At 42.2% G+C, this 18,074-nt stretch overlaps 1 protein-coding gene across 1 annotated transcript; it reads right to left on the reverse strand.

The window, feature by feature from the left end:
- Positions 1–6,761: 6,761 nt before the first annotated feature.
- Positions 6,762–17,786, reverse strand: LOC309560590 (POU domain, class 5, transcription factor 1.2-like; the record flags this gene model as incomplete). Its single annotated transcript, XM_082264219.1, has 5 exons — positions 6,762–7,037; positions 8,695–8,859; positions 10,644–10,774; positions 10,872–10,983; positions 17,124–17,786. 5 exons carry the CDS (start codon positions 17,784–17,786, stop codon positions 6,762–6,764), a joined length of 1,347 nt encoding a protein of 448 aa, XP_082120345.1.
- Between the last annotated feature and the right edge of the window lie 288 nt (positions 17,787–18,074).

Raw genomic sequence — 18,074 nt, forward strand, 5'->3', positions numbered from 1 at the left:
AAGAGTGGATATTTTTTTGCACAGTTATTTTTACGCATATTTGTAACAATTCTTGGATTGATTGGGACATTCACAGTTCAACACGATTTATTTTACACATGATTGGGACATCTGGCAATATGTTATTTATTTGCTTCACATTTGCATCCATTTAATTTATGTATATATATATATATATATTGGGACACTCTTTATATATCTGGATTTATTTGAAATAGATTTTTAGCGTTTTCTTCACTTGGTTGATACATGTTTTTTTTTTTGTAGGAATAGTAGAAGTGTTCTTTCCACCTATATTGTTCATTCACAATAAGAGCCGGTTCACACTGGGGCGACCTGGTCGCCTGACAGGTCGCCGTAGGTCGCCTTCCATAGAGAAGCTGTGGACCCGTTCTAATAGGAGCGACACAAGTCGCTCCTACTTAGAAAAAGGGTCCGGAGCTTCTTTGGAGCGACCTGCATAGACTTCTGAGGTCGCCCGGCAAAGTCGGATCGCTGTAATGTGAACCCGGCTCTAATTATCCATTTGTTTATTTGTTTCGACATCATTGAAACATTTCGTCATTTATTGAGACATTTTGTTTCATTATCACCATACATATTAACACTTGCATCAATTTTAGAACATTCAATACCTTAACCTATTCAGCATCATTTGGAGTTAATATTTTTACTATACAACACAATATATAGCAGGGGCGTAACTACAGGGGTTGCAGGGGTTGCAATCGCTACTGGGCCCCATGCTCCAGGGGGCCCGGTAGTAAAACAGTGGGTGAACCTCTAGGATCTCAAAGGTCACACTTGCGACCGGGGCCTGGCATTTCACCACTGTGGGGAGGCCCCAAGATTGCAGGAAGGGGGCCCACTGCAGAACTTGTGAAAGGATCCTGATGCGGGACCATAATAAAAGGCCATGCAATGAGAGTAAAGAGCCCCAGGATTAGTGGGAAGAGCCCCGGGCTTGAAGGGAAGGGCCCCGGCCAGGGGTCTGGGGGGCCCTTCATCGTTTCTTGCATCGGGGCCCTGAAGGTTCTAGTTACGCCTCTGATATATAGATTTGTCCATCTGCACGGATGTAGTTTATCATTTTTAAGAATTAGCGCTGAATTTTGTTTTATTATCACTACACAGATTTAGTCAGTATTATTCACTATTTTAACCCATTCAGCATTTATTGGAAGATTATATATTTTTATATTTTTTGTCCATCTGTACGGATGCAGTTTATCGATTTTTTTATGAATTAGCGCCAATTTTTTAGGTTTCTTAGTATTTATTGACAGTGGGGATACTGATTAAAATTGGCTGCTTTTTCCTTTTTTTGCGGATTTGCACATTAACACCTGTTGTTTCACACCATCTACACTTCACCAGCTTCTCTGAGGTCATATTATCTCCTGGTAGCGCATTGGTTCTCACTATCTACAATATCTAAAACATGATTTCCAGTTTTGGATACATTGCAGAAGCAATAGTCCCTGTTTAGAAAATTCACTCTAATGCCCCGTACACACGTGCAGATTGTCGGCCGAACGATCGGCTGTCTTTTGTCTCCGGGCTGTCGTGTCTGTTGAAAAGTGCAAAAGACTGCACAAGAATTTTGTCCGCCGACTGCAGAAGTGATGTCATGTGATGGTTAACTTTCTGTGTGTTTTTTCTTTTCTGAGCATGCCCAGTCTTGCAAATCTGCTGTCTGTCGGCCGAAATCTGTATTGACTGGCGAACAATCGGCCGTTCTGGTGTTGGCCAACAAAAATTTTAATGCTTGCACGACAGATTCTGTTCGGCCGAAAGTGCGCTGTCGGCTGTCGGAAGCATCATACTAACAAGCCGAAAATCGGCCGATCGTTCGTCGGCCGAATCTTTTCGGCCGACAACCTGCACGTGTGTACGGGGCATTGGTTGTCATGTGCTTGTTCTCATAATTTTAACATTTTACTGAACACCTGTTCTGATGACAGTTGTCACTTTGGGGAGATTTCCTCTCGCATTCTGTTTTGTATCTGGGGAAGGAAGTGAGGACAAATCTTCCCAGCAGTAAAACCCTCCCTCCTAGTCAATATCACCATTAGAAAGTATACCAAATCAGGTTATTCTGGCTTTGCGATCTTAGTTGTATATGCTTTCTTTGCTGAACTGCTTGCTTTTGGTGATGAGGATCTCAGAAAAGGATGAAGGGACTATGCAGCAGAATAGGGGTGGTAGTTTCCCTTTATAACAAGCCCCGCCATTTTAGTAAAAAACACAAAAATCACACAAAATAATTGCAATGAACATAGATTTTTATCAAGTTTTTGTTCTGCATATAATATAGAAATTCATCTTGTGAGGATAAAACTGGTCCTCTAGATGTTAAGAGATAAACATGACAATATTTCATCTCATATGGTCCAGCAACCCTGACAAATTTTTATTTTCAAATGCAGTCATATGAAATTTTATTTTACAAACTCTCCCCTCCCCCCTCCCACTTCCCCATTGTGTCCCCAGATTCCTTCCCCCCCACCCCCAACCCCGACTCATCCCCCCCCCCCCCCCCCATCATCCCCACACAAGTATATCAATGCACATGCTTTGCTTTATTTCTGTGTACACATCAGGTCACAATATGGCAATTTGTCAGAATTGGTTCACCAAGTAGTGGGATGGCTTTCCTGGGCTTCTGATACACAGAATACCTCATATTAGAACTAACAGTTTTGTTACAAAGCAACTTGAATCTAAACTTGAAAGGAGTGTTGCCACCTTCACATGGCTTAAAATGTATCTAAAGCCAAAACTTTTTTTGTTTTTTTTTGTTTTAGATTGATTGAGGTAGAGATAACCCCTGCCAGGTCCGTGTCTCACTGATGACATTCATTGTCCATGAATTCATTGTCCATTGAGGAGCCCAGGATAGAAGGTGAAGAGAAATTGGAAATGTCACAATTGTCACCAGAACAGGAATATTAGGCATGGGGACATCTGTTCCATACTTTATCCAAAAAATAAAAATGTTTTGGCTTTAGATATACTTTAAACTCTGGCAACTCTTACTAAATATGTTTTTATTTCCTATTCTTGTTCTTTATCTTATACGTTTCATCCTGAAGAATTGTCTACTTCCTTTTCCCTGGGATAGAGCGTTGCTTCGTATCAGATTCCAGTGTATCAATAGAGCCTCTTCGAGGAGTATCCCATGATAAAGGAAATAAAAGTAACATATTTAGTAAAAGTTACAAAAAGGCAATGTCATACAAATCTTTTCTGTAGGTTGGAAAACTCCTTGAAATAACATTTCCTTCTATCGGCTGTGAGGATGTATGATATATACAGCACACCCAAACATTTCAGATGAAATACATCTACATTAAGAAGAAAGAATTGGTTGCTGTAATAACTGAGAGCAAACCAGCTGTAAAAAGTGATGTCTCAAAATGACCCAAGGCTGGGCTAAGTAGCAGGTCAATATGGAGAGTTCCGAATTCATGTGAATGGTAAAACGCATCACTATTTACACATAATTTGCATTTAAAGAGAGAAAGTATGAACAGGGATGGACGTGCAACTTCAAAAATACTTTGGGCAATTGGTGTATGAATATTTTAGAACTGGGGAAACTAAGACTGGGCATAGATGGATCGAAATTTGGTTGTTCAGCCTGCAGGACAAAGAAAATTTTACTTGATTCCTACTTCCATTGGGCCAGGGGGCAGGGGGGCAATTGCCCCCTGGGCTGCTCTGATGCCCCATAACAACGTTGCCCCACTTCTGCCACAGACATGCATAAAGGATTCCTGAGTGTGGGTTGAAGGCAAGGACAAAGCGCAGGCCTCCCCCTCCCTCCCAGCATGGATAGTGTAAACTGTGTCTGAGCAGAGGCCGGTTCCATGCCCCACTGGAGACTCTTCTGCCCAGTCCCAGCTCTCCCCAACCTCCCCCTACTGGCCAGGTCGGAAACCCGGATTCAACCGATAAGTAGAGAGTATCTGGAGCAAGGCTTCAGCTTGGAAAGGGGGGTCAGGAGGAGGATTCAGAGAGTGGGAGGGGGGTGAGGGAGAGTGGGAGGGGGGTCGAGTTGCTGCACCATGGGCCTCTGGTTTGTACTTGCCCCCTGGGCTGAAAGTTGCCAGTCTGCCCCTGGCCATTATATTTACGCAGCTCCAGGTCCGCATCTGATAGGATACAGCCGCTGTTTGGTTGATAAATTTCAAAATATTCGAAGAAAAAGTGACCGCACTCAGGAGAAGTTTGAAGAATGAAGTGTTTATTCCCTCGTGGAGTATAATCCATACAAATCATTGGTAATGATTAAGCGATCTCAGAGTCATGAAACGCGTTTACCTGTCCTGTGTCTATGTGAAGCTTTGTATGGATTATACTCCATGGGGGAATAAACACTTCATTCTTCAAACTTCTCCTGAGTGCGGTCACTTTTTCTTCGAATCTTTGCATTTTTGGATGACGGATCCGACCTGCACCGCAGAACTTTTTCTCACCTAAGCGGCTCTCCTCCTTCTACCTACACTGATAAATTTCCACCTGGCTCAGTCAATTTGTAAATCGACTTTTGTCAAGACCACCCATGGCTCAAATGCTGAATGGACCAAAATAAAGTCATCACTGAGGCCTTCATTGCTGTAAACTAGCTAACAGAAAACCTACGCAGCTACATACAAATTCGATTTTAGACATTATCCCCCAATAAAGTCATTCTTATTTTTCAGTGTTTGGTAGAGGCTGGAGATTTGACCCACCCAGTTTCTTTTTTCTTGATGAGATCTCTGTGCTCTGTTGGTGCACCCATAATGGTGATGGGGAACACCTCAAACTCCTAGAATGGATAGCAATGGAAGTTGACAATTTTGGTGGAGATTTCACCTTTGGAACATCCAATAAGAAATCAGGGGTTGTCTCAGACCAGCAGTCACCACCAATATGTAAAATAAAACCTTTATGGTGGTTATGCCCTTTAAAGAAAAATAATTCCAGTAAAACAGCCCTAGGCCCCCCGTTTATTTATATTTGCCCAGTTGAACAAGTAGTTTTGAAGTAGAACGTTTCCTTGCCCCAGGGTAAAAGAGGAGTTGAAATGAACGAACGCTTTAGTGCAACAAGGATTAAAGTGACTTGGGGACATTAAGTTACCAGCTTAGCTGATCAAGAAGGCAGTTTGCATAAAACATCAAAGTGACTATTCTTGACTTTAGGACAAATAATTTAAAGTCAGAAAAAACAAACATAAAAAGACAGACAAAGATGAAGCATTAGAAGCTAGATTTGGAGAAGAGTTAGGAAGCCCTGTTAAGGTAAAAGAATTTAGTGGGTTACGTAGACCTGATGCCTCAACATTGTGGTAGCCATTTTGTATGCCTAAACTATATTCAAAAGAATGTAGCTTAGGTCCCAGCTGCTTTTTCATGAATAAAGTACCTGCCTGAGAAATAGCTGCCAGAAATAGCCCCTTAACGTTGGCTCAGAAACAGCATCTACAATGTGGTGTTTCAGGACACCAACTTGTAACTGAACAGAAGGGGGCAACAGTGAGCTAGTGAGAGTAAAACATACAATGGACATGGTATGGAATGGGGTGGGGTATGGTGGGTTGGGGTGGGGTACGGTGGGGTGGGCAGGGGGGCAATGAGAGTGGGTCAAGGACTAACTCAGGTCTATCTTATGCCACTCTCACAGACTGTAGAATACCACAGTGCCCCCTAGAGTCAGACTAGAAGTTAGCATGTGCTGTTGCTGGATCATTGCCAGCCAACGACCTGATATTTTGGCTTTTTAAGGGATACAGTCATAACAAAGAGCACATTAAAAGGTTTATCCCAAAACCAAAAATGTATCTACAATCCAAAAAAGCTGCCAAAATCTCAAGATGTTACTGGATATGTATTACCACATAACTAGATATTAATATATTTTGCTGACCATAAATGCTTTGCCTTCCTCTTTGTCCCTCTTTGATATCATTTCATTTTTACAACTGGAGCCCAACTTTTTTGACTTCATGACTAAACTCTGCCAACTGCCATTCTACTGTCCAATTCTAAGGAACTCTCATTGAACAGGAAGACAGCAGTGGCTGGAGCTTAGCCATTAGATCAGGAAAAGTCAGGTTCCTGTATAAATGTGACTCTAGGTCAGAGAGGGGCACAGAAGAGGTATTTCTTGGTAAATGCCAGGCATCTATTGGTGAAGTATCTTGGTAGTATGGTTAGGCAGGGTTTTTGCATTGCATTCGTTTCGGGATGACAAAAATAAAAAAGGAAACAAGAATACAAAATAATTGTACTTGTTTGGTTAGATATTATAGAAGATACTAATGATATGGACAATGTAGCAGTCAATCAGAATGCTGCGTTAATCAACCTCAGTAACTTTTGGACACCAACTTTGCTCCTTTGAATTGCCTCACTGAATATGCCAGTATGACTGTATCCCTTGAAGAATAGATCAGACGGTTTGATGGAACCCTGGTTATGCACTAAAGGTTGGAGTTTTCAAATGTTTTCAGATGTATGCTGTATTAATCAAATTTATAAACTAGTAACAGCAATCCATGCAGACTGGACTGTAACCATTCTCACTCTGAACTCATTTTAGCTTTAGGTGAGAACATTATCAACATGAACCAAAACTCGCGTTTTACCAGCAGTAATATCTCTCTTTGCCCACCCCCCACCCTGCCCCACTTTTCAGAAAATGAAAAAGAAAAAGAAAGGTCATCTTCGGCATCTTTGCTATATTACAGGAATCAGATACAGTAATGGGTTTTAAGTGGCATGATTCCCTATGGACATTCCATGGGGCATGGCCTGGGCGAAAACCTCGCTTTTGTGGAAGGCAGGCATGTAAAGTGCAGGGTTGGAACCCAGGGACGTCGGGGCAAAACCTTGAGATGCCATCACCTGCGGCAGGGTGAAAGGTCCTGCGTTTGGAGGTGAGAGGGACTGGACAACATCATAGGCTTCTCCACCATTTTCCCTGAAGTAGGGGTGCACCTGCCGTTTTCCTTTCTGCCGACGGTTACAAAACCAGACTCTGACCACCTATGAACAGATGAACACATGGTTAAGAAGTCAATGTTAAAGTAAAGGACCTACAATAATAATTCTAGTAGTTTAACTAATAGGCAACACAGTTCAAATTTGTGAAGATTGGAAAAAAACTGTAAAAATACGTTTTTTTAGGGGGAATACATAGCAAAAAGAGTTACCTATATCTCACAGGGATGTCAGTGGTAGAATTCCTTAGCCTGCCTCAGCCATTATGAGGATCCCACTCTCCTTGTTATTTGTAATTTTATATTACAGATGATGTAACAGAATGAGTGGGGAAATTCCAATGTGCAGAAGAACACCAAAAACTCCAGGTTGGGCAGGAAAGTGTTGGGAACTATAACAGAGGACCCCCTTATTACAGTCCTCAACAAAAAAAAATAAACAGAGGGTAACTTAGCTTACCAAGTATACCAGCTATAACTGAAAGATGACTTTTGGTTAGACTAAACATCTACTTCATTACGAGTATTTTAGTTGCTAAGAAGAGCTTCTATGTAATAGTGCATTTGTCTGTCTCTTTGCAGCAAATGTAGACATGGATTCAGTCCAAGTGCCTCCTGCTATGGTCCATGTTACTTGCTCAAAATCCAAGCCTGTATAGATATAGGGGTTGATTTTCTAAAACTGGAGAGTTCAAAATCTGCTGCAGGCATGAATGGTAGGCAATCAGCTTCTAACTTCAGCTTGTTCAATTAAATGAGTTGTACAGTCAGGAAGTTGGTTTTATCTTAATGCATTCTATGCATTAGGATGAAAAGCCTTCTGTGTGTAGAAGCCTCCCCAGCATCCCTAATACTTACTTATGCCCCCTCTCTGCCTAGCGATGTCCATGAGTCCCTCAACCGTCCTGGGATTCTCTATCCTGATTGGCTGAGACACAGCTGCGGCGCCATTGGTACCCGCAGCTGTCAATCAAAGTCAGTGAGCCAATCAGGAGAGAGAGGTTGCAGTGCCGAATGGCATCTCCGTGTCTGAATGGACACACGGAGCTGCAGCTCGGCTCGGGGACCCCCATAGCAAGCTGCTTGCTGTGGGGGCAATCGATAGTGCGCAGGGGCCAGGAGCTCCAGCCAAAGACCCAAGAAAAGGAGGATCAGGGCTGCTCTGTGCAAAACCAACTGCACAGAGGAGGGAAGTATAATACGTTTGTTATTTAAAAAATTAGACTTTACAATCACTTTAAGCTTGGAAAAAAAAACCTGGAAGATGATTTGTTTCTATGCAGAGATGCACCAGATTGTGCACTCTACAGTTTTGGTAAATTGCCCCAGAGATCTCTCTATTGCTCTTTCTGTCATCTCTCCAGCTTTAAGGAACACTATTGGCCTAAAACAATGTGCCTTTGAATCAAACTAATCTACTATCATTAGCATTATCATTACCAAGACTGATACCCCTCCCATGCTGCAATGGCAATAGCCTATATATTGAACAGCCGTTAGAGCTGAAACACAACTAAGCAGAGCCTAAAGTAGAACTAAATGCAAAACTTTTTTTTTTCATTTTGGATCGAGTAAGGAGGGTATAACCCCTAACAGTTTCTTTTTTTTGCCATTGGTATGGTAGAGTATAAGCATAGAGTTTTGATGTCATGGTTAGGCCAACTATCGTACAACAGTAAAATAACTGAACTAGGTATACTTACATCTTTATCCATGTTTAGTTCCCTGGCAATCTGGGATATCTCTTGTGCACCAGGCTTTGAGCAGTGCATGAAATAATTCTCCAAACTGCGTTTGACATTGTTCTCGATACTGGTTCGATGCTTTCGTTTCTGAATCTGAGGCAAAACTTGTCCCCGATTGATCATCTAAGGAGCCAAAGAAGAAAGTGTTATGGCTACATACTGGTTCTTCCTTTCCAGATTCTGAAACCTGCACTTCCAACCAGGGCTGCTGTTAGAAATCGCGGGGCCCCATACAGACTACCTGGCAGGGCCCCCCCAAGAAAATATTAAAGATATATTTAGCTAAAATTACAACAAAATCACTATTATCAGACACAAATATAACTTAACTCGCATAATTCATGCTAAATCTAAAAAAAAAACTATGTTAAATAAAAAAGAAGATGAGATGAGAAAAATATACAGGCTGGGCAGTTGGAGCTCAGTGATCAGAGAGACAGAGAGAGAGAAACAAAGTTACAATTTACAAATAAACTCCTGAGCAGAGATAAGTGCTGGGAGGGGGGGGGGGCACACAAGGGAGGGGGATTAGTGAAGGACAACTCTATTTCTCAACAGATAAAAACTGATAGCAGGGAGAGGGACAGATCAGATTCAGGTGCTGGAAGAAGATTTCTGTATTTGTTGTCCATCACTAATCCCCCTCTCTGTGTGGGCCCCCCTGTGTGCTCGGGCCCCCTACAAGAGGGCTGGTGGTCCCCCCCTATCAGCGGCCCTGCTTCCAACTATGTAAGCCTTTGGTATTGTAAGGGTGGCTGTTCATAGGCTCCAGCATTCCTTGCAACAGCTGAATGAGGATGTATAAGTATTCTGCAGTGGGCACTTAAAATTATTGTTGGGATTTAGGGGTGTTTGCTATCACACACAGATTTATTTATTTTTTCTATACGGAAAAGGCATTGGATTGCTGCTCTATATGTCATATTTACCTATTGGTTGAGTTAGAGAGGACATTTTGGAAGGGCCTGATGATAACGCAATGTACTGGAACCAGCAATGTTCTCACATCTGTAGAACACCAGTATGGCTGCCATATGGGGACATACGGGAATACCTATCAATCAGGCATATCAAAAGCTTCCAGTCCCCATTATTACCCCTTTAAGTACCTTTTTTACAATATTATCATTACCATTTACAGCCAAGCTGAACTTACAAGTATTTTAATCTGCCTGCAGGGCTCCAAGGATGACTTGCTCTGTAGGCTTTTGGATAGTTCCTACCCAGCTGAACTTTATTGTTGCTTATCAGGTGTCTGCAAAGGTCAGGGGTAGCCCACAGGGTACCATCACCCAATTTAATAGAAATCTTATGAAATAGTAGATGGGATATAAATACAAGTGCAAAAATCTGACCACAAGTCTTCTAAAAAAATCTTGCTAGCTGAGTCTATCTACCAAACTAAAGCCTAGTACACACGCAAAGAATTTCCGCCGACCGGTTGTCCGTCTTTTGTCCAGAGTTGTGTTTTGTTGGTTGGAATGTGCCTAGACTGCACACAAATTTTCCCGCAGGACAGAATTCTATTTTAGAAGTGATGTCATGTGTTGGATTGCTTTCTATGTGTTTTTTCATCTCTGAGCATGCCCAGTCTTGCTCATAAGATTTTTCCCTGTCGAAATCTATACTGACTGCACGAAAATCGGACGTGTTTTGACGGTGGACAAAAATTTTATAGCCTGCACACCAGGATTTTTTCGGCCAAAAAGTCGGAGTCGGTTGTCGGAAGCATCATACTAACAAGCCGAAAATCGCCAGATCGGTCGTCGGACAAAAATTCCCGGCCGAATTTCGACGCGTGTGTACGAGGCTTTAATCAAATGCTAATATATGAGTTTTGGATGGCCTTACTCTTCCACTTTTTTATACAAGCCCTTTTCTTAACCCATTTATGATGATGTAGTTACCTCTGGCAAGTCGTCATTTGTTTCCACTTCATGCAGCCAGCTGCGTAGTAGCGGTTTAAGCTTGCACATGTTTTTAAAGCTTAGCTGTAGAGACTCAAATCGGCAGATGGTCGTCTGACTAAAAGTTTTGCCTATGAGAGAGAATAAGAAAGAGAGTTTTCAGTTTCAAACAGCCTAAAACAATGCTCTCCTGCAGTGTCTTCTAGAATTCTTCATAGGTAACCTTACCAAAAAGAACTCCTAGGGCAAAGCCAACATCTGCTTGTGTGTAGCCCAGAGTGATCCGTTTGTGTTTAAGGTCTTTGGCAAACTGTTCCATCTCTGAAGATGTCGGGACTTCCTGTGTGAAGTCATAAAAGCAAGTTACTAAGAGACATTTAACTTTGAATAGCTGAAGAAATCAACTACTGAACAAATACTGAAGAAGGCCACACATAAGATAGGCATAGGAATAAGCAAAGGAAATAAAACAATTTTTCATAATTCACGTTTTGGGCTTGCAGAAAATGTAGGCTGCAGAAAGGATATTTACTTGTCCCATTAAGAATAAGAAACTGAAAACTTAATTTTCAGATTTAAAATTCTAACCTGAGGGTACTTTGAGCCACAGCTGGCTTTAAGCATATTATTTTGGTAGATTCAGGTGCAGTTTTATGTGATGACCCCTGAAAATGCTGACAACAGAAATATTGATCATAGTACATAGCATAGGTTGCTGTACAATGACCAACTTTAGCTCTGTGAGCATAGGACACAAAGTTCTCGGAGCTAATGATGTTGTGAACACCTGCAAAAATATACTATATTCATTTTCAAATGGGTCTTTCATTGTAAATGTTGCTTTAATTCAACACATTCAAGTGCTCAGTGAAACACAAGAAAACAAAGCCAGGGGGCTTAAAGCTAGATGATGTCACGATAGCACAAGAAGATCAAGTGTTTAGATGGAACCACTTTAACATAAGAGACTCCAAGCCAGCTAGAAGGCCTTTAGCAATATGAGGAGACAGAGGTGTAACTAGAACCTTCAGGGCCCCGGTGCAAGAAACCATGAAGGGCCCCCCTGGCCCCTGGCCGGGGCCCTTCCCTTCAAGCCTGGGGCTCTTCCCACTGATCCTGAGGCCCTTTACTCTTGTTGTGGGGCCCTTTATTACGGTCCCGCAGCAGGACCCTTTCACAAGTTCTACAGTGGACCCCCTTCCTGCCATCTTGGGGCCTCCCCACGGTGGTGGAATGCCAAGGCCCGTTTGCAAGTGTGACCTTTGCGATCCTGGAAGTTCACCCACTGGTGTCTGTAGTTTTTATTTTCTGGTATTTTAATTGTATTATTTTTTATCATTTTATTTTATTTTTTTACATTCCATATTTACCGACCCCTTCCTGGTTCTCTATTGTGACATATCCCCCTGCATCAGCCGGAAGGGGAGGTGAGGGAGCACAGTGGGGGGGGGGCAGCTCAGGGGGAGGAGCACACAGGGGCCCAGAGACAGCAGAACACAAGTGAACTGGATAGGTGGAGTGGCGGGGGCAGAAAACAGGGGAACCAATCGCCTCCATTTTCCTCCTGCAGCTACAGAAGGAAAAAGGAGGACAGTGATTTCTCTACAGGCTGCCCCCACCACCCCTCCTATCCAGCTGCACAGGCCCCCTGGAGCATGGGGCCGGTTGCAATTGCAACCCCTGCAACCCGTGTAGTTATGCCCCTGTGAGGAGAACAAGAAAGATGGAGGTAATTTAACAAAAATTTAGGGGCTAAATAGCAAGATGGCGTCAGATTATTAAACTGCATAGGAGAAAAGAACAGAAGTGTTGTTTTTTTAATTGGAATGCCATCAAACATAGAAGAATAGCAGTAGACTAAAGATTAAGTGGTCCATTAGGTTTGCCAAATGTTTTTAAAAATGTATTTATGTATTTTTTGAATGACGGATTGATTGATTGATTGATTGATTTGTTGGTTTGAGCAAACATCCATGTGTGGTCCCAAGTATGTTTGAATCCACTTACTGTTGACTGACTTACTACCTATGCTGGAAAGTCTAGTCCAAGCATCAACTACTTTCTAGGGTTCATTTTGATCTTGCCTCCTGCTAAAGTCAAGTTAACAGAATCTGTAGAGCTAGAAGCAACATGGAGTCAGTATATTAAACTTTTTTTTTGAGTATAATAAGATCTAAGTAGGTGTGGAGATTGTATGGAGAATGGTAGGCTAAAAAACTCTGGCACTGTCCCCAGAAATGTAAATGGGAAAAAAGATAAAGTTCAGGTGTGGTAATGAGGAGCACAAGGGGAAGGGTAAAAGGAGATGAATGGGGACATATGTTTACCAAACCTGGAAAATGGGGTTTTGAATGTGCCAAATATATTTCAAAAAGATGTCCATATATGATATAAAATGTCAACATTTTTTTTTTTACAAACAGTTCACTAAAACACATACAGTAAGGATAAATGATACATGTGTATAAAAGGTCCAAAGGTCTGAGTATATACATTATGGTCTGCTGATGGTTCAACGCTTTTCGCTGAAATAGCTTCTTCAGGATCCAGCCAGTAAGCCAGTATGTATATATCAAATAGATTTCCAAAGTATCATGATATCCATCACTAAAAGTCAAACAAAAGCCTGCGGGATATGGTAAGATGTGATATCGCCTTAACACCCACTGTATTGAAGATGGAAGAGAAGGTAAGAAGCCTCTCCTTATAGAGAGATAAGTCCCCACAAAATTAGGCGTGCTCACATATGGGGGGGGGGTTTGGAAATGCGCCCTACCAGGGGCCCGGATATGAAAAAACAGGAGGAAAATAAAACATCTCCAATAATCTGCCAGGTTTATGGGATGGTCAGGATAAACACCAGCAAGGCAATACAGCCAGATATGGGCATACTGCCAAGTATGACCTTCACATCCATATCATATACCCTCCAGGGGTAATTACGATTACGGTACCCCTGGAGGGTATATGGTATGGATGTGAAGGTCATACTTGGCGGTATTCCCATTTCTGGCTGTATTGGCTTGCTTGTGTTTATCCTGACCATCCCATAAACCTGGCGGATTATTGAAGATGTTTTATTTTCCTCCTGTTTTTTTCATATCCAGGCCCCTGGTAGGGCGCACCCCCCCCCCCCAGTCTGTGAGCACGCCTAATATTTTGGGGACTTATCTCTCTATAAGGAGAGGCTTCTTACCTTCTCTTCCATCTTCAATACAGTGGGTGTTAAGGCGATATCACATCTTACCATATCCCGCAGGCTTTCGTTTGACCTTTAGTGACGGATCTCATGATACTTTGCAAATCTATTTGATATATACATACTGGCTGGATCCTGAAGAAGCTATTTCAGCGAAACGCGTTGATCCATCAGCAGACTATATTGTATATACTCAGACCTTTGGACCTTTTATGCACATATATCATCTTTCCTTACTGTATGTGTTTAAGTGAACTTTTTGTAAAAATAAAATGTTGAAATTTTATATTGTATATGGACATATATCTTTTTAATATATATTTGGCACATTCAAATCCTCATTGTCCAGGATTGGTAAACATATTTCCCCATTCATCTCCTTTTACCCTTTCCCTTGTGCTCCTCATAACCACACCTGGACTTTTTTTTCCCAAGATCTAAGTAGCTCATGGCCACACAGACTGTCCAACATGGATGAATCAAACTAAGATGGAGTCACCTTAACTTGACAATAAAAATAATGAATTACATGTGAACAATTGCTCATTACTTAATGCAGTCTCTTCTGTTCAATAGTACCGAAAGCTCACAATAAATTTTTTTTTAGGCCAGATAAGTGAAAATGTTCAGAAATCTGGAAGAAACTGTAGTATGTCCCTTTCAACAAAATCACTAACATGAAATTCTCAAGATGAAGTCCTCCTGATACAACATGATTAGAAAGTACCCATAAGGTCAAGTCCATCACTAAACTATATTAAGGATTAAAAAAGTAAGAAACAAGATCCTATATGTCACATGCAATATGGGACTTGTCCTATGATAGGGTACTGTAGTCAACACAAAATGGAATTACGAAATTTCAGCTCAGAGGCTAATTATATAGTAAATGATTCAAACAAATGCACATTCAACGTTATCAGATCAATTCAGTCTACAAGATTAGGAGTTCAATCCAGCATTGAGTCTGTTATACCCAATACTATTAGGAGCCCAAAAATACAATAGGGTCCCTGTAGTCTACAAAAGAAGAAATATCTACAAGGTCAAGTAAATATTACAAAATCAAACATTCAAAACAAGATGAAGTCATTTAAGTCTATATGATCACTATATCATGAGCTTATTGTAGGATGTATTCATATAAATGCATAAACATCAGATTTATAAAACAAGATGGAGTCACTTAAGTCTACAAAATCATGAGCTTATTGTGAGATGTACTTATATAAATGCAGGGCTTTTTTTCTCAGAGAATAGGTGCAGGAACTCCTCCTTCTAAGTTACTTTGTGTCTCCGCCCCTACCCACCTCCGAGCACTAACCCTTGGTTCCAACCCTACCCACCTCCGAGCACTGACCCTTGGTTCGACCCCCTACCCAGCTTCCAGTACAGCCCCTTTTAGAGAGTATAGAGTCAAGTATAATTTTGTATTGGAATGTATAGAATTTGGTTATGATAACAAGAAAAGCAATAAAATAGATCCCCCACAGCCAGCAGCAATAGACCCCCCCCCCCAGCAGCAGAAAAATATCTCCCAGCAGCCAGCATCAATAGACTCTCTAGCAGCCAGCAACAGTAGACCCCTCCCTAAATAGTAGATCCCTTAAAGAAACAATTAACCCACAGTATCAAAAGATCCTCCACCAGCAGCAATAGATCGCCATGAAAAAATAGATCCCCGTCCAGCAGCAATAGATCCCCCAGCAGCCAGCATCAGTAGACCTTCCAGCACCTGGAGGTGCCGGAACTGCGTTCCCCCGCGTTCCCGCTGAAAAAAAGCCCTGTATAAATGTATAATGATCTGATTATAAAACAAGATGGAGCCACTTAAGTCTATAAAATCATGAGCTTATTGTGGGATGTACTTATAGAAATGTATAATGATCTTATTATAAAATAAGAGGGAGTCACTTAATCATGAAACAAGATGCAGTGGCTTAGACAATTTGGGGAGTGGGATGTACTTATATAAATGTATAATGATCTGATTATAAAACAAGATGGAGTCACTTAAGTCTATAAAATCATGAGCTTATTGTGGGATGTACTTATATAAATGCAGGGCTTTTTTTCTCAGAGAATAGGTGCAGGAACTCCTCCTTCTAAGTTACTTTGTGTCTCCGCCCCTACCCACCTCCGAGCACTAACCCTTGGTTCCACCCCTACCCACCTCCAAGCACTGACCCTTGGTTCCACCCCCTACCCAGCTTCCAGTACAGCCCCTTTTAGAGAGTATAGTGTCAAGTATAATTTTGTATTGGAATGTATAGAATTTGGTTATGATAACAAGAAAAGCAATAAAATAGATCCCCCACAGCCAGCAGCAATAGACCCCCCCCCCCCCCCAGCAGCAGAAAAATATCTCCCAGCAGCCAGCATCAATAGACTCTCTAGCAGCCAGCAACAGTAGACCCCTCCCTAAATAGTAGATCCCTTCCAGCAACAATTAACCCACAGTATCAAAAGATCCTCCACCAGCAGCAATAGATCGCCATGAAAAAATAGATCCCCGTCCAGCAGCAATAGATCCCCCAGCAGCCAGCATCAGTAGACCTTCCAGCACCTGGAGGTGCCGGAACTGCGTTCCCCCGCGTTCCCGCTGAAAAAAAGCCCTGTATAAATGTATAATGATCTGATTATAAAACAAGATGGAGTCACTTCAGTCTATAAAATCATGAGCTTATTGTGGGATGTACTTTTATAAATGTATGATCAGATTTATAAAACAAGATGGAGTCACTTAAATCTATAAAATCATGAGCTTGTTGTGGGATGTACTTATATAAATGTATAATGATCTGATTATAAAACAAGATGGAGTCACTTAAGTCTATAAAATCATGGGCTTATTGTGGGATGTACTTATATAAAATGTATAAAGATCTGATTATAAAACAAGATGGAATCACTTAATCATGAAACAAGGTGCAGTGGCTTAAGACAATTTGGGGATCAACACAACTTTGATTGAAGTATTTTACACTTCTCTAGCTAAGCTGAATATTTTTGTTCCTTCCATAAAACTCAGGAGTTGTAGTTCTCAGGAAGCCCGATGTCCAACAAGATGGAAAAATCCATCCCAGACACAGCAAAATGTAATCCTCAAAAATGATGGGAGTCCTGGGTTTCCAAAAATGTCACCTAAACATTTCGGTCCATATTTTCAGACCCTGGAACATTAATAAGAGGTAGACCAGATTATATTTGTAAATTTTAAGAGATATTAGACTAAGGAAAGTCATTGTAAACCTGGAAAAGCAGAGATGTTGGGCACTTACCTCCTCATTGTCGCTGCAGATGCCCTCGCTGGCACCGCTGGAGATGCTCCTGGGCGTGCTATTGTTGTGCCCACTGGAGACCGAGCTGGTGGCACTACTACAGCGGCTGGTATCCAAGCTGGAGAGCCCACTTTCCCCCGTGGGGCTCTGGTTCTCGGGGTACTGTTGTACCGGAGTGGGTTTCACGCTGGCTTGCGGCTTGTTGGCTGCGGTGGTGCCCGGGTTTGCCCAGAAGGTACTGCCGCCCCAAGCCTGGGCATAGTAGGGTGCTCCCATGGCATTGTGCGGCTGCGGGTTGAGTTTAGGTGTCGGAGACTCTTCTTTAATCTCCGGCTCCGGCTCTCTTTCTTTTTTCGGGTTCCTCTTGGCGTCTTCTGAGTCGGCCATCTGTTCTCTTCCCTGCTGGTCACCATGGATGGGCATCTGGCTGGTCGGGTCCATCTGTGCCAAGTGGTTCCAGGGCAATACCTGTGCCGTACAGTCCCCCACACCCTGCATCCCGATGTCCCCATAGTCAGGCTTGACGGTGGAGAAAGGGAAAAAGCTCTGGGGGTGGTGTGGGTGCCCGAGGCTGGTGTAGCTGCCCATGTTATACTGGCAATTAGCATCTTGCATCAGACCCGAGCTGTGGGCAAAGGCTTGGAAGGTCTGCTGGTTGTACATGGTGGGAACCTTTGAACCCAAGCCTAAGTTCAGGATTTAGCTGGAGTTGGGTCTACTTCCCAAATCTTCCAAACATCTTTAAAAGTTGCATCTATGGAGCAGCCAGTCAAGCTGATGCTTAGAGTCCCATGCAGAAAGTCTTCCTTTGCCCCTATGGGGATTCTTCACCTGTGGATTAGTAAAAGTTCCATAAAGGTATCAATGCTAGCAGAAAAATAATTCAATCTAAGCCTTCCTTCCAGAAGGTCTCCAGGGGGGACTTGTGGTCTTAAGCTGGAGGTCCCTGGC

This window comes from Pelophylax lessonae, assembly GCF_965119305.1.
Source record: "Pelophylax lessonae genome assembly, chromosome: 7".
NCBI classification, from domain to species: domain Eukaryota; kingdom Metazoa; phylum Chordata; class Amphibia; order Anura; family Ranidae; genus Pelophylax; species Pelophylax lessonae.